This window comes from Notothenia rossii (genome assembly GCF_949606895.1).
Source record: "Notothenia rossii genome assembly, chromosome: 3".
NCBI classification, from domain to species: domain Eukaryota; kingdom Metazoa; phylum Chordata; class Actinopteri; order Perciformes; family Nototheniidae; genus Notothenia; species Notothenia rossii.
The window spans coordinates 38,697,693-38,720,309 of record NC_136901.1 but is presented as its reverse complement, the minus strand read 5'-3'; the positions used below and the strand labels follow the sequence as shown (position 1 = coordinate 38,720,309).

The following is a 22,617-nucleotide window of genomic DNA, read 5'->3' as shown; positions in this document are numbered from 1 at the left end:
GTTGGGAGAAGTGTTTTAGTTTCAGACAGCTGTTTGGCAGCAACGAGCCTTCTTCTGCCTTCAAAGCACATTCAGCATTCAGAGCGTTCTGTTTATGCACCTTGTCCACACACACACACACACACACACACACACACACACACACACACACACACACAAACACACACACACACACACACACACACACACACACACACACACACACACACACACACACACACACACACACACACACACACACACACACACACACACACACACACGTAGATGGACACGCATAAATTGCTTAAGGAATGCATCTGGTCAAGAGCATGCCACCCAGTTAAATCCACTGTGTGTGTGTGTGTGTGTGTGTGTGTGTGTGTGTGTGTGTGTGTGTGTGTGTGTGTGTGTGTGTGTGTGTGTGTGTGTGTGTGTGTGTGTGTGTGTGTGTGTGTGTGTGTGTGTGTGTGTGTGTGTGTGTGTGTGTGTGTGTGTGTGTGTGTGTGTGTGTGTGTGTGTGTGTGTGTGTCCATGTGATCTCCACATTTTAAAGTAACAGTTTAGATTTTAAATTCGGACAAAATGATTATGTTTTTTTTGTCGATATACAGATTATTTTGTCAGAATAATTGTTTTCTTTTTCCTTTAAAAGACATAGAATGGATACTAAGAGAGACTGAAAACACCACTTTTATAACAGATTTCTGAAACTTAAATGAAAACAAGATTAAACACGAAAATTCTGCCTTAAAACAAGAACCCCTTGTAAATATGACATCCATCATTATAATTACCTTTAATCGTTGCATTTTTGTGTGAGTGTTTGGTGTTTTTATTTTGGCAGGACCCCTCTTACCACTGCCAACCCACATGTGAATCAAACTAACTTTGATTGACAGGTGACTGACACTAATAGCCACTCACGGCTGCAGTTTTTAGGGTGGGACAACGTTGTACTTGGACCTCTGCCAATCACGTCGCAGCCTCTGCCAGCCTACGGTCATTACTGTAGGAACATGGAAACACACACACACACACACACGCACACGCACACGCACACGCACACACAGACGCTGGTTGCTGAGGGATGATGAAATGCACCCTTGTGTAGTTTTAACAGTGGAAAAGGGCCTTTAGTCAGAAGCCAACACTTGTTAGCACCTCTTTAATAACACAAGGGGACTGTTGGTGCCGTGATGGCATGTGAATGGATTTGTCTTTTCCTGACTTTGTGGGTTACTCTTTATTAATAGTGCAGAAAAAACACAGCCTGGTTTGTTTGACGGACGCTGAAATGAGCGAATCGGTGGCAAAAAAACTCACCAAAAAGATTTCTTTAGAAACAGCATTACCACAAAATAAAGTGCATTTTGATCGTCAGTTATTCCTAAAACAACTTCTCAGCAGTTGACTTACGTTTTAATCAAGACAGTTAAGCCAAACACATCCTTATGATGTCAACATTGGTATCCATGCTCTTCCAGTCCTACAAAGTCAAGTAACAGCAGCAGGAGAGTTTGGCTTGATTTGCAGAAACAGGAAATGAAACTATTAGCCGCCACAGTTTAGACATTTGTGCACTTTTGAATAACTTCTGCGTATGTGTGTGTGGATGGTTTTGATGATTTTTGTCTTACGTCAGTTGAGTTTTGGCCACTTTGGAAACAAACGGTAAACACAAGAGTGAAGGAAGTGTAGCCTTTTAAACATGATTGTGTACGTTTGGGAGCTAGTTACAAACCAATATCATACATTTCCGTTCTATCTCGATGTTTTTACCATTTATCTAAAAGTGTCCTTGTTACACCTTAAAAAATGACATTTTGGGAAAGATCCACTTGTTACGTGAAAACAGCAAATTGTTCATTTACCAGTGAGCTTCAAACACATTTCATAACGTTTTACATTAAAAAAAAAAGTGTCACTTAAATTGAGGACATTTTGAATAAATCCACTTGTTTCGCGAAAACAGCGATTATGGTTGTTTTCCTTTTCCTATCTATTTGTTGTTGCTTTGCTTAATCACGTAAGCAACAACAAAGACAGACTGCCTTTAAATGACTTCGGTAGACCATCATATTGCGTATTATTGGATGTTGGTTCTCTTAGCCCCGCTCCTTTCCTTCGGTGCCCTCTTTCTTCCCCACCTGGTCTCAAAAAGACGTCCGCCTGCCAACCAGATGTGGACATGTCTGCCAAGCTGTAGTCTCTCCCCCTAATATGTTGTTCTATGTGCGTGCCCACGAGTTCATGTGTTTTAGTAAGTGTGAGAAGTGCCTGTGTGTGCCTCCTGTGTTATTCTAAGCTCAATTAAAAGTCACTTAACCTGAACTCAGATGGAGACTCGGCTACGTGTGCTTGTCTTGGAAACGTCAGGAAATGACTCACTTGGGTTCCCCTTGTGCAGTCAAGAGCATTCGTGAATACATTGGGCTTTTTTATTTTTATTTGAAGGAGCAAAGCAAGGAAAATGTTCATGGAGGATTTAATGATATATGATGTCAGGAAGGAAATGTGCTGTTGGCGTGGAGCGACGGTGATTTGCTCGACTTTAACGTTGGAAAATGGGGCTTTTGTGCGCTTTGATATGAAGTCTTTTTTTGGATTTATATACGGTTTTGTGTTTGACAGCTTTCCATTACGTTAATAAGGAGTTGAAATGAAAAGCATTTGATTCGTATGTCGTTTTGACTTTTTCTTCAACTCTTGTCCAAACCTTTTCATGGGGTGCGTCTCACTTCGGTTATTTTTCATTTCCTCGCTCCTCGGGCTCGGTATCACCGGAAGTTGATTAGTCTGCGCCATCTTGAGTAGCGTCCCAGTGGCCTTATTTGTGCCGGAGGACCGAGGATCGAGGAACTACCAGACCATCCTCCGGTGAAATCCTCAGACACTCGGCCCCGCCCCCTTACTGTGTATCGCTCACTGATTGGACGATGCAGCGCATGCACTGATCTGGCTGCTGTCAGACGATCAGCTGTGCGGCGTCACCACAAACGTCCGTCGCTTCACGTGACGCTCCGGACGACTGCTCTTAAAACTAATTTCCCTGCTTCTCGTGGTTTCCTCGCGTCTCTCCACGCTTCCCTGGTGGGAGGGACTAGTCGCAGGGCAACGACGCAAGTGAGGGACGCAAGGAATCCATTTAACCGAAGTGAGATGCAGCCACGCTCTGGCATTTACTTTAAGTGTCTTAGTTTTCCCAGCATCCTTCACTTCATTTTTCATTCTTTAAATACAAATATATTCAATGTAGAGCTGCATTGTTTACTCAAAAGAAGGGCACGTCTGAAAGCTACATTTGGCGAACCGCAGGAATTTACTAGCCTACTCGTAAGTTACGTGGAGGGTTACGTCCGTGTTTTCCATACAAGCAGTGATGCTTTATGGGTATTTTAACAAGCCGGCTGACCCGCACTGCCGTTAACTCTGGATTTATTTCCCTTCTAATTAAGACGCCCTCAATCGTAAAACATGCAAACAAGAAAACCGCATTATAGACAAAATACTTGTAGAAACGTATGTTATGGAGCAATAAAAGTGATATATGTCGAGAATTAAACTCCCATATGACTAAAGGGAAATTATGATTATATGAAAGCATGTAATTATGTTATAAAATGAGGCAAATTACGTAATTTAATACAAAAAAATGTGCAGTGGAGCTGTGAATGTGACATTTACAACGTGTTATTTTTGCACAGAAACCAAATAACGTCACTTTGCTGTATGCACTGTTCCCTTTCTACTCTTTAGATATTGCATAAGTAACTGAGAAAAATTTGTTTTGCTGAACTGCGAAAAGTATGTGACCTCCGCCCTCTTTTAATGAAACAGCGAAGGTATTTTGGTCTCTGTACATCTTTACGGGGTGTTTTTTAAGTGATGATTTTTCCAATATATTTCTGGAAGGGAAAGAATGTTTGGGGATGTTTTGTTAGCTTGACCTGGAAATGTTTCTTCTATAGTACTTCCTGTTTTCCCCGACCTTTTGTTAGATCTGTGTGTGTGTGTGTGTGTGTGTGTGTGTGTGTGTGTGTGTGTGTGTGTGTGTGTGTGTGTGTGTGTGTGTGTGTGTGTGTGTGTGTGTGTGTGTGTGTGTGTGTGTGTGTGTGTGTGTGTGTGTGTGTGTGTGTGTGTGTGTGTGTGTGTGTGTGTGTGTGTGTGTGTCCTAGCATTACTATCCTTGTGGGGACCTACATATGTTTACAGTCAGGTGTGGGGACTCATTAGGTGTGTGTGTGTGTGTGTGTGTGTGTGTGTGTGTGTGTGTGTGTGTGTGTGTGTGTGTGTGTGTGTGTGTGTGTGTGTGTGTGTGTGTGTGTGTGTGTGTGTGTGTGTGTGTGTGTGTGTGTGTGTGTGTGTGTGTGTGTGTGTGTGTGTGTGTGTGTGTGTGTGTGTGTGTGTGTGTGTCTCTCTCAGTGGGCAGCCAGGGAAGAGGCAGGAGGACATTCCGCAGCTTTAGCATCATTTCCTGTTTCCCCTCGCTGTACTTCCTGTCCAGCTTGGGCTTAATTTGTGTGAATAGACGCAGCTTTCAGTATTTGTACAGCCACTAATGGAACAGGAAGTAGCTCTTTGCATGCAGGTGTATGCGGTGTGCATTATAGTTTTAACACAAACAAGATCAGTTGGGTTAATCAGCGAGCTTTAGAGTCGCTCGTTGATTGATTTTATTTTCCTTAGGACCAAACCAGGCTAGTTTTCCCCTGTTTCCAGTCTGTATGCTAAGCTAAGCTAACTGGCTGCTTGCTCCAGCTTCATGTTAACTATCCAGACACGAGAGTTGTATTATTTCCCTTATCTAACTCTGCATTAAAACCGTTCCTTTAAGCGCTGATGGAACATCTTTCTTCAGATTTTTGATTTCGGTTTATTAGACTTGAGTTTAAATACTAGCATAGATTATGCTAACTCAGATAATCTTGTTTAGTACATTTATTATACCTAACACCAATATATCAAGGTCACAAACCTCCTAAATTATTTCATGAGAAAGGATTCAGACACAAGACAGCATTGTGAACGTGCTACAATGGAGTCAGGTCAATCTGTCACGATCACTAATATAATTTACGATAAAATGTGTATTTCTCTTTGTCTGGTTGTGCCAGTCTTATTTATGTCTCCTTCTGTTTGAGATGCGGTATAAAGGAAATTACTCAAAATGACATGTTACTTGTTCGACGTTTTTATTCAAAGCGACTGTGGGCAATCCCCACAGGAGCAATTTTGGGTGAAGTGTCTTGCAGGGACACAACGACATGCTGACTGCAGTGGGGTTTGAACCTGATCAGAACTCCAACGCACAACCCACTGCGCCACACACCTCCCTATGACACCCTTGTGATGGATTTAGGTCTAAAAATTGGCACTACATTTTTTTTTTAATGATATCAATCGTACTAAGTCACTTTCTACAAACGGTAGCAATCCCACTTTGGACTTTCTCTCAGATTCAGAAGCAGATCAAAACAAGAGTTTGTAAAGAAAGTCTGTCAGATTACAGATCAGCAGAGATTTACGTGGTACGGTGAGCATAAGGAGATTATAACGATAATGAGAGGGCCTGGCATCATGTGGATGTTTTGTCTGCGTAAACAGTCAACTTTATGACACAGCTCGTTCATCTGAGCTCACTCTTGTATCCCCGCTGCTCACTGACTAAACATTTATTTATATGGAAACGGGGAAAGTGAGTTAGAAAGGAAAGATTTAGAGACATGTTGTGACGGGTTACCCAAACAGTGCTTACTGCAGGAAACAATAACACTAATTGCTTGTTGATTTATCGTTTATTTATTGTGACATTGAGACGAAAATAGTTGATACATTCGTGGAATAAAATGTCCTGTTAGATAAGCAGTGATTCGTTTAAGTTGTTCATCACAAAAGTCCCAAAATCATCTCCATGCTTTCTTGGTTGTGACCAATATGTGTCCTTAACACAAAATATTAAACATTGATAGAAAGCTGGCACCAAATTCTGGGTAGATTAGTGCTTATTTTTTGGTTAAATATGATTTTTTAAAGTCCTTATTTGCCTGTTTTAGAATGTAATTCTTTCTGGCACAGTTATTGTAAGACTGCTTGCTTTTAAAGTAAGTAAATTCCTATTGTAAATACCTAAGTACAAAGCAATTTAGTTGAGTACTCCCATGTGAAGTACAGAAGTGTGACATTGGGAAATATTGTACTTTTTAACTATAAGATACTTTGATTTCACATTCAAATCCCAAATGTGCTGCAAATGAGAAAACTATGGATGCTCCGATCGCCAATTTTGGAGCCGATCATAGGGTGGGCGGGGCCTATGGGATCTTCCATTTAAAGTGATGTTTAAAACTCAGTTACCAACATAATTATTACATTCAAATGAAGTACATTATTCAAGTTTACATTAACTTTGAATAATAACACAGAAGAAATCTCTCTCTCTCTCTCGCTCGCTCGCTCTCTCGCTCTCTCTCGCTCGCTCGCTCTCTCTCTCTGTCTCGCTCTCTCTTTCGCTCTCTCTCTGGCTCTCTCTCTCGCTCTCTCTCTCTCGCTCTCTCACGCTCGCTCTCTCTCTCACGCTCGCTCGCTCTCTCTGTCTCGCTCGCTCTCTCGCTCGCTCTCTCTCTCTCTCTCTCTCTCGCTCTCTCTCTCTGTCTCGCTCGCTCTCTCTCTCTCTCTCTGTCTCTCTCGCTCGCTCTCTCGCTCTCTCTCGCTCGCTCGCTCTCTCTCTCCCTCTCGCTCTCTCTCTCTCCTGACAGCCTGTCATTATCTCATGCAGCTCACTGATCCAGTAATGAGTGACCCCACAGTGAAGAATAAATATATGTATAACTAGTTTAGCTTGTTCCAGAGGTAGATCAGATAGCTAAGTGTGTTAGGTCTAACTCTTAGTGTGTGTTTCGCTCACCGGTCCGTCACAGCGGGCGGAGCTGCAGGATTTCTGCTTCACACACGTTGCATACCGCTATTTTCGGACACCTTAAAATCCTGCCAGACCGGTGAAGCCATTTTGGCGAGCTTCTTTTGCCGCGCACAGAGAAAAGTGTCATGTATTTTACGTCATGTGATCGGCTCTCGCGATCACTATTTTTAGAGAGCACCGATCGATCGGCAGAGAGTGAGTATATCGGCCGATCGGTCGGAGCATCCTTAGAGAAAAGCTTTCGTCCAAAAAGTAATGCAATTCTCTCAAACGTGAAAATCGCTCCAACATCCAAACAAGTTTTCCCTTTTTTGTTGATATTTGTCTTGGATGTTCCTCCAGATCAGCTAAACAGAATACGGTTTTGTTATGATATCGAATCAGCCCCAGTTTTGACATTTTTCAAACATAAACAAGATCTGTTCCCATCATGTCTGGGTGTTTGTCTCATTTGTTTAATATGCAGCCCAAACTAAGCTGTATGTTATTTATTCTCTGGCTCTCCTCTCTCTCTCTGTTTCACTGTCGCTGTGTCGCTGTTTGTTTGTTCTTGTTCATTTGAAACATTTGTTTTCATCTTTTTCCTGGACGAGTTCATCCTCTGTCAACACGGCGAGTTTTGTTTGTCTTACTTGTATCAGACAAAACACACACACACACACACACACACACACACACACACACACACACACATACACACACACACACACACACACACACACACACACACTCACACACACATCCCGTTGTTTGAATTTTTGTACCACAGGGTCCCTGGAGACTGAGGTCTGCGGTGCCAAGAACCATGAAACACAATGCCCCCCCCATCACTCCTTCCCGATCTGAACAATACACATTCCTGCCATTCCTGAATACCTCTTCCTCTCACACACACACACACACACACACACACACACACACACACACACACACACACACACACACACACACACACACACACATGTATATATATAGTGTTATATATAAAGTATACTGGGTTTGATTAGGGTCATGTGACTGTAGATGATTTTGGTTGTGACGCAAAATGAAAATGTGTGCCCTTTAGCAGGATCAGCAGAAATAGTGGTTTAAAAGAAAAACTTCTGAGAAAAATGTCCATCTTTTCTTTTTCTTTCGTCAACCACAAAAACATGTTCAATCTAGAAGTGCCTTGGCTGTGGGACTTCTGTCGGTCATTATTTTTTTTATTTTCTGACCTTCTTAGACCAGAAATTAATCAGTTGTGTGTGTGTGTGTAAATGGTAAATGGACTGTACTTATATAGCGCTTTATCCAGTCTTTAAGACCCCTCAAAGCGCTTTTACATACTACATGTCATTCACCCATTCACACCCATTCATACAGAGCAGTGTACCTTACTCTAGGACCTAACATTCACACACATTCACACACCGTTGGCCATGCCATCGGGAGCAACTCAGGGTTAAGTATCTTGCCCAAGGATACATCGACATGTTGACTGCATGGGCTGGGATCGAACCCACAACCTTCTGGTTGAAAGACGACCACACTCCCTCACAGCCACTGTGTGTGTGTGTGTGTGTGTGTGTGTGTGTGTGTGTGTGTGTGTGTGTGTGTGTGTGTGTGTGTGTGTGTGTGTGTGTGTGTGTGTGTGTGTGTGTGTGTGTGTGTGTGTGTGTGTGTGTGTGTGCGAGCCAGCTTTTCTGTCCTCTCTGCGTGTGGTCTGCTTAAGTTTATCTGTCTCCTCTGGCCTGGATTTTATTAACTGGCTCATTAAACTGCGACTCCGTGATACATGACACTGGACTACACACACACACACACACACACACACACACACACACACACACACACACACACACACACACACACACACACACACACACACACACACACACACCCTGAGTGGTCGTCTCAGTCGAACCTAAATTCCTGAAGGCCAGCTTGGACACACACACATGTTAAAAAGATGGTTCTGTGTTATGGAAGAGGAACATTAGGAGAGGATATTCCATTGACCCTGTGATCTCGCTCGTTATTGATTATTTAGTCCGTAGACAGTTTTCAATTCTCCTCACACGTCACCAGACCCCACGTGTTTTGATTTTGTCTTAAAAAGAAACGTAATTAAGTCAAATAAATTGAATTTGGACCGAGTGACGGTTTATAAATCGCTTATACATTTTTTTTGTTGGATCTCAAATTCAAAATGAGATTACGATTTAACGAGCAAATCGGTGGATCCAGAAGGAGATAGACTCAAGCTATGTTCACATGACAGTTGTAAAACGGTTCTACACTGACTTTGTTGTTCAAATGATTTCCACTTTGAGGTAACCGTAGCAACAGTGTTTTTACCACAAAGATCTACGCTGAGCAAAGCCCAAATCATTTGTTCAACATGCACTCGAACGTATCATTATTATCCGGAGAGGTCTGCTGCACCAAAGCAGAACGTCTTTATTGAAACAGGAAGTATTAATTAGTTGTGGTCAGTAGGTGATGCAGAGGAACTCGTCACAGCTTAATCCATTTATTTGAAATACGCCTCACGTTGTTCTTTGCTTTTAACTGAAACATCAACTGACTCTGACTTCCTGCCGTGTTTAACACTTGAAATGACTTCTATCAACTACTTTTATCGTACAATTTAGTGTCAAAACATTCCTTATAAAACACCAGTAATCAGTTAATGAAGAAATATATTCATGCTGTCTCTTCCACGTCACTCCACTGATGGGACATTATCTCATTTTCATCCAAGTTTTTTGGAACATAGCTTAAAAAAAAACATATTTTCTTGATTTTCTTGGATGAAATACTTAGAGGACGAGCACTGATTAGACACACACACACACACACACACACACACACACACACACACACACACACACACACACACACACACACACACACACACACACACACACACACACACACACACACACACACACACACAGCAGTAACAAACAGCACATTGTGCTGCAGATGCAAGTGGACTTCACCCTTCCTGCCATCGACCGCTGGTATGAGCCTAGTCTCACTGTACTGATTACCTGGTATGTCAAAAACTGTGTGTGTGTGTGTGTGTGTGTGTGTGTGTGTGTGTGTGTGTGTGTGTGTGTGTGTGTGTGTGTGTGTGTGTGTGTGTGTGTGTGTGTGTGTGTGTGTGTGTGTGTGTGTGTGTGTGTGTGTGTGTGTGTGTGTGTGTGTGTGTGTGTGTGTGTGTGTGTGTGTGTGTGTGTGTGTGTGTGTACAGGTGCGTGTGTATGAACAAAAGCATGTCTACAAGTGTGTGTGTGTGGGTCATGCAAAAATCCATAATCAAGGGTGATGAAGGTCTATAAGGTAGGCAAACAAACTGGGACACACACACACACACACACACACACACACACACACACATATAAAGCAAACAAATAGAGGCTGATTGCAGGCGAAGACAAAGAGACAGGGGAGGGGGGGTGAGGTTGTTTAGTATTTCTAGCATAGTTAACCCTTCACCCTTCTGAAGGAAACACTGGGAATGTAAGGAATTTGCTCCCATGCATGTATATAACTCTCTCACACACATTCTCACACACACACAGATCTCGGTGGAGTCTGCTGGAGATACAAGTCTCCAGGAAATCCTTTGAAGCCCGCTGAGGGTCTTGGGTTATTAAGTGTGTGCTGTTGTGAGGTTGGTTAAACTTCAACAGAGTTAATGTGGGACGCTCACACCTCCCCGTGTTTGCTCTGAGAGGTTCAAGTCTGGTCTGGAGAGGAGAAAGACTCACATGGACACTATGTCAGCTGTAGATAATCAACACTACATCCACGAGGTGGTCATACTCCAACACTGAATGCTAAGCTGCGTAAATGTATGATTACCATTCATGTTTTAGCCAAAGATAGTGAAAAGGTTTAATTTAACGTTTTAATTATTATTAGGCTTTAAGTGGTAGTTTGTGTATGCATGTGGCAGGATTACAAGGTACATGTATATTTGGTAAGAACGGGTCCTTTCACCCAAGTTTTATATTGCAATTTCTTACTAAAACATCTTTAGAGGTTGGCAGGCCAGTTGTTGGAGTTATTATTCAAGTGAACAATGAATCAGTTGACAGGTGTTTACTGTTTCAGTCGTGTGTCCGGCAAAACAAGAGAGGATTTGCTGCTCTCCGGTTCACATGTTATGGAGGAAATTATTAAATTAAAAAATAAGCCAATACCAGAGTTATAACCCATTGTTGTTATTTCTTGTTTTAGCTAGTTTTTAAAACGCACACAAATAAAGCACAGTGTTTTTTTAGAATACATTTTCTTTAAAGCCACGTTCAAATTCTTGACATTTGGGTGAAATTAATTTATGATTTTATTATTATTGTTCTTATAAGCTGACAGGACAAAGTTGTAAAATGTCTAATTATACAAAAGGTTGCGGGACTTGTGTTGTATTTAATTCCCACGATAAGTTTTCATTACCCAGAAAACAATGGTCCTTATCAGCAGTTGTAATAGTCGACGCTATAATTCCTTTAATAACATTCCTGTAACACGCCTAAATAAATAAATCCCAGCGATAAGGAGAGTGATAAAAGTGTCCTCTCCTGTTCATCCATCACCTCCAGTTATTGCTTTATGTCTAAAATGAGTCCTCAGACTTTCGACCCACCCCCCTCATCTCCGACATTCCCCTTCTTTCACCACACTTTGTTTCTCTCATGTCTCGACCATCGTGAAAAAAAGCCCCCCTGTCTGTCCAAAAACAATCTCTGCTTTCTTTGCTCGTTCGATCTCTTATTCATGCTCTGCAAACACACACACACACACACACACACACACACACACACACACACACACACACACACACACACACACACACACACACACACACACACACACACACACACACACACACACACACACACACACACACACACACACACACACACACAGTAGGAGGAGGAAGTACCTCTGCATTTTTCCCTCCCGTCAAACAATAACAGTGTGGAACTCTGGGTATTATTTTAGCAGCCGTGCACCACTTTATCTGCCCTGCACAATACTTCCTCTCCCACTGAATCACACATCCTGCCTGAGAGGGGGGGAGAGAGGCAGGGAGAGAGAGAGAGAGAAGGAGAGAGAGAGAGAGAAATGTGGAGAGTGCAGGATCGAGCAATAGCCATGTTTTGTCTTCCAGCGAGAGGGTCGAGGGAGGAGGAAGAGGAGGGAGAGGGGATGTGAGCATCGTCGCTTGGTTTTCCCCTCTTGGTCAGAAGTTGTTATCGGCTTCACTTCTTCAGATGGACATCAGCCCCCGGACGCTTTATACAGACTCTCAGATGTCCACCTGATTCCTCTCACCTCAACAGACTAAGAAGAAGCGATTTACTCCCAGGACAACGAAGGATTTAGATTAGTCCGTGTTATTGTGTTGGCGTGTTTCCGTGCCGACGGTCACCTCAGGGTATCAGTGATGCTAGGACGTGAACTTGGATCAGCTTGACAGCACTTACGAAGTCACGTAAGTCTTTGCTGAATCTTCACATCGTTGATATCATCTCTTTAAAAGGAGTGTGACTTTATTGTCTTGATATGCTTCTATCTTCTCCGGTAGGGTTTGTCGTTTCACAAATCAAACTTTGAATAATCCCTGCCTTGTTCCGAGTCTTTCTCCAACCTGATCCTCTCACCTCAGCAGACTTAAAAAGCGCAAGAAGAAGTTATTTATTCTCGGGAAACTAAGGATTTTTGGTTAGTCCGTGTTATCGTCTTGGCGTGTTTTCATGCAGACGGTCACCTCTTTAAGGGCTATCAGTGATGCTGGTATCAGTTTGACAGCACATACGAAGTCAGGTAGCTTTTTGCTGAAGCTCTACATCCATTTAGTATTGATATAATCTCTTTCCAATCCAATCCATTTGATTTCTTCTTTTTTTTTTAATTTTTTTTTTTATATTTCTATAGCACATTTAAAAAGTGCACCAACATAGCATAAATACAGGAAAAACAGACAGGACATGAAACAAATGTAAAACGTGAGACAATGAAACCAGATCAGAAGCCACAGACTGAAAAACTCTCCTGACGTAAACACAATACAAGAGACTAGTAAGATAAAAACTCAAATTGAAAAGCACAAGTGTCGTACCTGGTCTTTAAAAGGAGAGGAACTTTATTTTATTTTCTTACATGACAGACAATCTGAAATTTGCAGCTTTTGTCTTTTGGCGCATAGTGTGCCATCTTCTCCGTTAGGGTTAGTTGTTCCCAAATCAAACAAAAACTCTTCCTCATCTTACTTAGACACTTTGAATAATCCCCGCATTGTTCCCGAGTCTGTCCTCTGCCCTGGAAGTCATGTTTTTGCAACAGTTTTCCGTCCTTATCAGTGTGACTGAGTCCAAATCTATTTGTCTGGCTGCCTGTCTGCCATTCGTTCTGTGCTGTATTGAGACTGTGTATGTGTGTGTGTGTGTGTGTGTGTGTGTGTCTCAGATTATGCGTGTTGACCTTTGCGGTATCAGTCAGCTGTTGCAGTTTCTGACCATTAAGTGGGACATTCCAGCAGATCCTTTCATAGAGGCTCATTCAGAGCTGCAACACGGAGAATACATAATTTCTCAGCCTTTGACTGCTTTCTTTCTTGTCATTTGTGTCCTTTGTTTGCCTCTTCTGTTTCTCCTGTTTCAAGCACCATTACAGTCTGTTTTGCTTATCAACTTTATCAGTTTAAGTTGAAACGAAAAACCGTGAGAATACATTTATTAATAGACTTTTCCCATGTCTTTCAACCTGATTGGATTTCCTGGTTTGTGGTTAGGGTTAGGATTTTTCTACGTCAAGGACAGGCTGTCTCTCACTTTCTGTCATTTGAAAAATTGTATAAATTCATGTGAATCCTATAGAGAGGTGAAGTCCCTCCCTTTCCAGGGAACCTCCATGGGACCTTATTTCGGGAAAATTATGCATTGAAGTCAATGGAGAGAGAAAGATTATCTTTTGATCCCGTTTGAATTGTGCCACGAATTACACATATGAGGTTTTTCAATTTAAAAGATAATTTTGCAAGTCAAAAAATAAAAATGTCTCGTAAAAGTGTGAAGTAACACTTTTTTGGGTGTGAAACCGCTCAATGAACTACATCTCCCATCTCGCACCACACACCAAGACAGCTGTCACGTTGGCACATTTCACTTCTTTCTTTCAGAATGAGGCGAAAAGTATTAAAAGAGGTGAAAATCACTCCAAGTCTGGGCATGTTGAGAGCTGTACATACACACAAGGGGAGTTAGTCGGTTCCGTAAGAGCCAGCATGCGGGACCGGGATTCTGGGATTTGTAGTCTTTCTAGTTGCGTATTTTTCATAGTCTTATATTTCAACAGTTTTACGACAAACTGACTTTTTTGACATGGAAATAATTTTTTAAGATTGATAAACATCATATGTGTAATTCGTGGCACAATTCAAACGGGATCGAAAGATACGTTTTCTCTCTCCATTGACTTCAATACATAATTTTCCCGAAATAAGGTCCCGTGGGGCGGAAGTAGATGGGCGGGACTTCGCCTCTCGATTCGGCCCTCGCTGAGACAGGTAGTCCACTGGGTTACAGAGTAAGAAACAGGAAAGGAAGGGATTTCTGTGGATTATTGTATTAACAACTTTGATAAGGGCCTTGGTTCCTCAAAGGGACAGCAGTTCTTTGGGATGTTTCCTGTGTCCAATAAAGAAAAGAGCCACAGACTTTATGGAGCCATCACAAAGGCTTTACACTCTACCTATCAAGAAAGACTTTTTAGCAGTAAATGTTTGACTTAAGTCTTCAAGATAAGTACAACTTCACCGTGCATCCTTTTCATGGTGGATGCTTATCTGCATTTAATGGCACTGCACTGAACTTCTGATGAGAATTTTTCATTTATTGTGACAATGACCAAACTACTTATTATTCACAAAAGGATTCTCCACAAATGACGCTGAAGCTCTGAATTTGTCTCAAACGTTGTCTGTTTTTACATTTCTGAAGAAACACCATTTCAACTGTATTTTGTATAGTTTGATTGACACATTTGATCTTTGTTGCTACAGTATTTCAAAGACTCCATATTTCTAAATGCAGTTTTTACGCATTGAAGCGTGGAAACAATAGGTTTTAAGAACATTAATATCTTACCTGGATGAATATCTTTTGGTCTGCAAATCATCCTCAATGGGATCAATACATGTCCTTTCTCATTGCAAAGGTTATTCAATAAAACCTCTACACATTTCTATGGTAGAACAAGTGTTGACGTACCATTAAAACAGTACAAAAATACCAATAACTGCTTGTTCGTAACAAAAACAGCATTGATATATCAGATTTTCAACAGCACAGCTTTGTTTCCATGTAGATGATGCCGTTCCTCTCGCTGTAAATCCCCAAATCTCCGGGGTTACGTGACGGCCGACCCCCCCTCAGGCACTGCTGTGGAAAAACAGCGATTGGTTTTGTGGTTTTGGAAGAACGTTCCCCCCTCTCCCCTGCAAGGCTACAGACCCTTACAGTAGCTTTTCTATGTTCTTAAGTTGCACATTTGTCAGCCTTTTTTTTTGTCGTTATCGTACATTCTCCATGTCTCTCTGGCGTCCCATAGTTTGTTTTGATTCTCCCGGCCCATCAATCTCTGAAACTTCGAGAAAGGAGGAGGTGGTTGGATTCGATAGTGGTATTTTGTCTAGTGGAGTTTGGACAGTTCCCACACATATTACCGCACACACACATACAGTCATAAACACACACACACACACACACACACACACACACACACACACACACACACACACACACACACACACACACACACACACACACACACACACACACACACACACACACACAGGCTTAACATAAACTTTCTCAGGGAATAATTTAAGGACATTGTCGAACAATCATTGGGCTCAGATTGAAATCCCTCTCAAAGAGCAAGGACCAGGAAACTTGAGTGTTTATTTTGGAAATGGTTCCCGAGCTCCTGCTTTATCATAAACAATAATACTCAGAAATGGTCCTTTTCCTTTCCCTCGCGGTGCCAGGATCCGCATACCTCTCCTAAAATTGCACCTCCAAATGTTTCTCAGAAATACCCAGAATAGCCCGATATTATTGTTTTTTTTCTTACAATGTACTTTTAGTTTGAGAATCTTAACCAAAGACTCTTTTAGAGGACTGTCGCCGGGAACACATCTCTTTATTGACCTCTGTCATTCTTGCCGATGCAGATTGTGTATCTGTTTTAAGAGCTGTTTTCAAGTCCAAGTCAACAGATAAAGTCAAACGCAAGTCAATCTAGACTAGTTCAATTAAAGTCTGAAGTCAAATCGGACAAATCCATGTCTAGTCCAAAGTCAAATGAAACAAGTCCTGGTCAAGAATGTGTCTAGTCAAGTTTAAAGTCTACAAGTGTACTCAAGAGTGTCCCTTTCTAGTCATGTTTGGAGACTAGTCAAGTGTCAAATCAAACAAAACAAGTCCATTTCAATTTCAAAACGTGTTGCATTTTACGTAGATTGATTCAAGTCAATATCAAGTAAGAGTCCTAGGAAAGCCTGGTGTGACCTTAGTTGTGTGTCAAATCTTCTTAAATCTCAAGATAAACACGACAAGTCAGAGTCAAATTCAAATGTTGTCAAATATGAACTTATGTCCGAGTCAAGACGCAAGTATTTCAAGACAAGTTCAAGTAAATTAGGAGCCGTTTTAAGTCAGTCAACACAAGACTAAATCAAGTTTGAGTTTCAGTGAATCTCAACTGCTTATTTGTCCAAGTCAAGTGTCTAGTCAGTGAACGTCAACTTTGAGTTATGTCAAGTCAACTGCTGTCATTTAGCTAATTCCCTCCAGCAGCAGTTTTCCCAACTGGTAATAATCTGAAACGCATCATGGATCATTCAGACACATTTATACCTGACTATCTTTGTTTAAAGCTCGCAGGGCTTTGCAGGGGGTTGAGTTGAATCTTTGCTCTCATATGGTACCGGAAGTGTGTGTAAAGGGAATTAGTGAATATCATGGGATACCCAGGAATGTCTGGCTTTTGGATCAAACTGGAGAAGTTACTGTACATGTTGGATGAGTTTTTAATGGCACCCCAACAGAAGTCCAAACAAATGTTGAAGACGATGTTTCCACAGGATTTGGGTTGGCAACAAAACCCCTGCTGTGTAGCTCTAGGTTTCATGTGAGACAAGTTCTACTGTGGTTGCAAATAAGGATGTCTTCTTAACCTTCTTTCCTGGATAAGTCATTGCATTTAACCCCCCCCAAAAGATGTATGTTTATTCAGTCGTGGTTGGACAAGAGGAAGTTGCCGAATGGAAAAAGTGGCGTAGTGTATTAAAAGGAAATAAGAGTGGGTGTCATGGGAAAAAGATGACAACCTCCATTTATATATTGGACATTTTTATATATATATATAAATAACAAAGTAGCTTATGTGTGCTTGGTTCAAATCTCAAGGTTACTTATGTTAATATACATCAGTCAATAGTTATCAGTGCCAGCAGACTGTTCATCTCCAGTGACGGTTATAATGACCTCCAAACCAAATGTCTGGTCGTTAATGCAAAAGATGCAACAAATCATCTCTAAATGTTGTCCGAAGCCCATAAGTATAAGCAACTACATTTAAGAAACAAAAACTCCTACAAACATCCAGACTGTCATATATACCGTCTAGCACGTTTATAGCAATGAGGGTAACAAAAACAAACACCTATCAGTAATAAAGCTAATTTACAGCTTCCCGAAATGACTATATAATTGAGTTATTTCGTCTCTTAAATACACAATAATAAACCTCATGAAGGCAGGAGTTATTGCAGGGCTGCTGTATTAGTTTAAGCAAAGTTCACCTAATAAATTCAAAACGTTTCTAACATTTGTGACCATTATTGTGTCATTATTGCTGCTTAACGGGCACCTTTTTCCATTCTGTAACTTCCTCTCGTTCAACCTCTTTTCACCACTACTGAATAAACCTCAAGTTATTTTGGCTAAATGCGATGACGAGAGATAAAGAGGACTTCCTGTACGTAACAACGGTTTGTCGTCACCATCGTTCCTCACCTGATTTTCTCCCTCTCCTCATCCTTTAGGCGCAGCGTTCCCGTTATCCGGCCGCCTTCCTGGCACCTGACGAAGCTTTCGGAGTTACCCCTCCCTCCCCCTCCTCCTCCTCCATCACCTCCTCCTCCTCAACCCTGCCTCCCCCCCACAGACTCCCCTCCTCTCCCCCCTCCTCCCCCTCTGTCTGCCATGCAGCTCCACCCCGGCCCCTTCACACTACCCTGGCACTCCACCGACAACAGGTGAGCAGTCAATTCAAAGATTCAAAGGTTTTTATTTTCATATGCACAAAGCTACGGTGTAGAAATGGCTTCTGACCTGAGCTCCTCCAACAATGCAACATATATAATAAAATACAAGGTCGTTTGTTGATCAAGGCTTAATGTGATGAAGGGTTACATCATGTTGTGAATAATTACTTTAAACTCAATTAGAGTGAAATAACTATTTGAATCAGAAAGTGTTATTGTCTTCAAATGAATACATCAAAATGTTTTTATTTGAAGCTCTTAATCTCTGGTTTTAGGTCACAGTCTTTGAAAAACATGATTTACATTTCATTCAACATTAAGTAGTTACATTTAAAATAAGGGATAACATATATTATAAGTAGTAGCTGTGAGCCCGATTGTCGATTTCCATTGATTTAATGTAATTGTTTGCCTGTCTGGGCGTCGTAATCGGGCTCTTTGAAGATCCGAAAATCCACGGTTTTCTTACGTTTCTAATCGGATTGGCAAAAACTTCAGAATTTGTATTGACCGCCGTTCAAATGACAGCTTTGTTTCCCCCCAAAAGTGGGCGGAGCCGTACTTTTTGCCCGGAAGTGACGTAGGTGTTACTCTCATGTATTGTAAATTAGAAAGTATAACAATCTTTCTTCAAACATTTTTTTTCTAGGGAAATTGGATTTGGTTGCTCCATTTTAGAATGAAAAATATTAAAGATAAATACAAAAGTAGAATACAAATATTTAAATTAAAGTTAGGGTAGGTAATTCACTTCAGAAACACTTGTTGTTATATTCCATGGAATGCTCTTAACATCCCGATAGCAATGAATACAAAAAAAATGTCATCTGTGGAAGCCGTGGCGCTGTAAAAAGCACGACCAATCATCTGAGCCGGCCCGGCTAAAGTAACTGGATGGCCTACCTGCCTGTCAGCCTTCCATCTGTGCACAAACTTATCTCGTGCCCTCATTGGTCATGTGCGCGTTCGTGTGTGTTGGAGGAGGGGCTCTGTAAGGAAGTGGCAGATTTTTTTCGGTTGCGTATATTCAAATTCTAGTTCACTCGAGCTGGTTTCTACATTCTTACCTACCCTACCTTTTAAGATTAGAATTTAGAGTACGCAATGAAAAAAATATGTATTTACAAAAAATAACAATAAATAAATAAAAATAAGAAATAGTAGTAACTGCATACAAAATTGTACAACAGTAAGTAAAACTATATAAATGGTAAAAGTAAAACTTGCCTGATGTGCAGATTTAAGCACACAGTGAGTCATTCTGTGTGTTTAAGTCAAACACATGGATGACTCCATCGGTCGTTGGTTGAAAGTCACTGGCGGGGGGTTTTTGGTAACCAGGAAGCAGGTGACATCACCGTGTTTAAAATCAGCACTTTTGCCCACGCAGGAAGCCCATTGGTCTATGTTTGGCTTCTATTTAAACATTCCGAAGTGATAACCAATCAGATCTGTTCTTTGTCTGTCTGTCTCTGGTGGGTGACGTTGGATTTGACGTTCCCTTTATTTGACAAAGTTAAATCAAATGGTCTTATTTCAACTTTGAATATGATTTTCTTTTGACAGTGTGATGGTCATTGTGTAGGCGTTTTAATCCCATGTAAGGATGATGAATTGACGTCTTAAAATGTCTTAAATAATCACATCTTAAAAGCCTGAAGTCCAATAGAAGACTAGAGTGATTAATCAATTTTTAAGTTGGTTACACACCTTGATATGACATGGATATTTTTATATAATTGCGTAACCATTAGGACAATAGGCTGAGTGGTCCATTCAGTCTTCTTTGTATTGCATTATGATCTCACAAAGCTGAAGTGTAACGCTTTAAAGGAAAGAGGAAGTTACCGCAGTCTGTATATTGACTCACAATAAAAATAGTCTTTGTTAGTCAGCTTCACGGTGGATGACGTCTGCGCCTTGTATTCATTTTGATAGGAATCAGTGATATAATGCACCCCGATTAGATTTAATGGTCCCATGAGGATTAGATAGCAGTGTATGTTTGTGTTTTTGTGTGTGTGTGGGTCTTTTATTCCCACAGTTTGTCTTTCACATACACACGTACACACACACACACACACACACACACACACACACACACACACACACACACACACACACACACACACACACACACACACACACACACATACACACACACACACACACACACACACACACACACACACACACACACACACACACACACACACACACACACACACACACACACACACACACACACACACACACACACACACACACAGAAACATCTGATGAGGAGGCAGCTCCCGGCATAACTCTGGACAATGGCATGTGACTCCCAGAACATGTGGACAAAGAGAGGAAGACATTCAATAAACTGTGTGGAGCAGAGGGACATTTTGTACAGGCTGTTTTTATGGAAGTACTTAAACGAAATATGCAAGTGTTTGAGGAAAAAAGACACCAGTTTCTGAGCTAAACTGCTTATATTTTGAGCTATTGAGCTGGGTTTTCTGAACACACATGCCCCATCGTGTACAGTAGTTGTGTTTGTGCGTTATCTGTGTCAGCCAGAGATGGGGTCGTTACTAAAAAAAAGTAATACATTACATATTACATTTAAAAAAAAGTAATATATTACACTAACTCGTTACTTTACTCGCAAGGCCGGTCCGCCCCTCCCTACAGGCAGATCACGCAGACTGCGGCGCACCTACAGTGTAAGCGCGCCACAGTTTTGCCTCTGCGAGACTCCACTTGCACCCCCAATTACTATTGCATTAAGTCTTTCTTTTTATATGCTCTTTAATAAAATAGGCTACCAGCCTACCACAACAAGCTAACAGTAAAACGTAAAGACACTAATTAATGAAACCAGTTCAAGACGCATTATTCTTATTCTTACCATTCTTTATGACGGCTGTAACGGTAAGGTATCTAATTTCTTATTTATTTAGTTTTCCATAACTTAGTAACAGAGATGGTCAAACTAAAGTGGTAGAGACATGGCAGAATTCCTACAATGAAGCGGGACATTGAACTGTTCACCCGTGAGAGGGCGATCAACAAAAGAGAGCGAGGGGCCCCGTTGAGGGAGTTTACAGATGAAAAGATTTATGCAGCACTGCACGTGGAGATGTGGACGCGCAAATCGCGCAGATTACGTAGGCCTACATGTATACAAACCTGCGGCGGAAACCCCTCCTGTCTGTCAGTGAGTGTGATTATTTTATAAAAGTAACGCGTGTCGGGGCAATGTTTGTAACTGTAGTGTGATTACTGAATTATAAAAGTGTAACGCGTTACATTACTCCGTTACCGACAAAAGTAATATTGTTACACCCAACTCTGGTGTCAGCCCTCACACTCACATGTTCCACATTTGACGTTTGATTGGGCGGGTACTTGTCAACCTTGAGACCTGAGAAATCGGGAGCATTTCAAAATGCAGAATGGGGGGGGGGGGGGGGGTGCTAGTGGATCGCCGGAGCTGTTAGAACATGTTAATGTTTAGCATGTTAATGTTAATCTAAGTGCAATGCCTTGCGGCCTGTAGCACCATCCTTGATGGAGCATATGCATAGCCGTGGGAACATGTTTCAAATGGGGGGTGCTGTGGGGATGACACCAGGGCTGGTTCTGACCAATTTGCTGCCCTAGGCAAGATTTTAGCTGGCAATGAAAAACCTCTACAAAAGACCAATACACTACAAAAAGAGAAACGTATTGATATGGTGGACAGCTTATATAAAAAGGCTTCAAATGTATTTAGTATTGCATGAACATGTTTTAATTGGGGGGTGGACTTCACATCCTGTAAGGGGGTCCGGGGGTGCCCCCCCGGGAAGATTTTTTTTAACATTTTAAAGTAAAATACTTCAATCTGGTGCACTTTGAGCGCCCAATTACTAGAGACTGATCTAGGGGATACAACTCTAAACACCCACGTGAAAAAGATCGGTTTGTATGTGAACATAACCAATAACCTACCATAGCCAATAACAAATAAATGTAGGCTAACTTGTTTTATTTTTGTGTTTCATTCATATCTTATTTTATCAGTTAACATTTATTTATTTATGCATATTTTTAAATCTCTCCAGTTTTAAACATTTTTTTGGGTTTACTGTCCTATAGTATACATTGGAATGATTTCAAACCTGTTTTTATATATCCTAATAATAATAATGTCCCTTTGAAATATTTGCTTACATAAATTGTGATCAAAACGTTTGAGATCCACTGAGATAACTTAGACTAAAGTGAACTATCTAAACACTCAGAGTCCTTTACCTCACTGAGCCTCTCAGTCTGACAGGACAGAACACTCCCTCCACATTATTGTAGAAACAGCTTCTTATATCCGTTAGCGCAGCAGAAGCTAACAACAATCCCCGCC

At 41.3% G+C, this 22,617-nt stretch overlaps 1 protein-coding gene across 2 annotated transcripts in view; it reads left to right on the top strand.

The window, feature by feature from the left end:
• The window catches only part of shroom4 (shroom family member 4), an 80,544-nt gene that overhangs the window by 36,336 nt on the left and 21,591 nt on the right, over nt 1-22,617 (top strand). Inside the window, exons 1-2 of one of the 2 annotated variants that reach the window (XM_079672178.1) lie at nt 12,055-12,392; nt 18,009-18,221. In XM_079672178.1, coding sequence (XP_079528304.1) covers nt 18,169-18,221 — 53 coding nt within the window. In that variant the 5' untranslated portion in view covers nt 12,055-12,392; nt 18,009-18,168. Of the gene's footprint in view, nt 1-12,054; nt 12,393-18,008; nt 18,222-22,617 lie in introns of those variants that run through there. The other variant, XM_079672177.1, reaches the window with a different exon arrangement.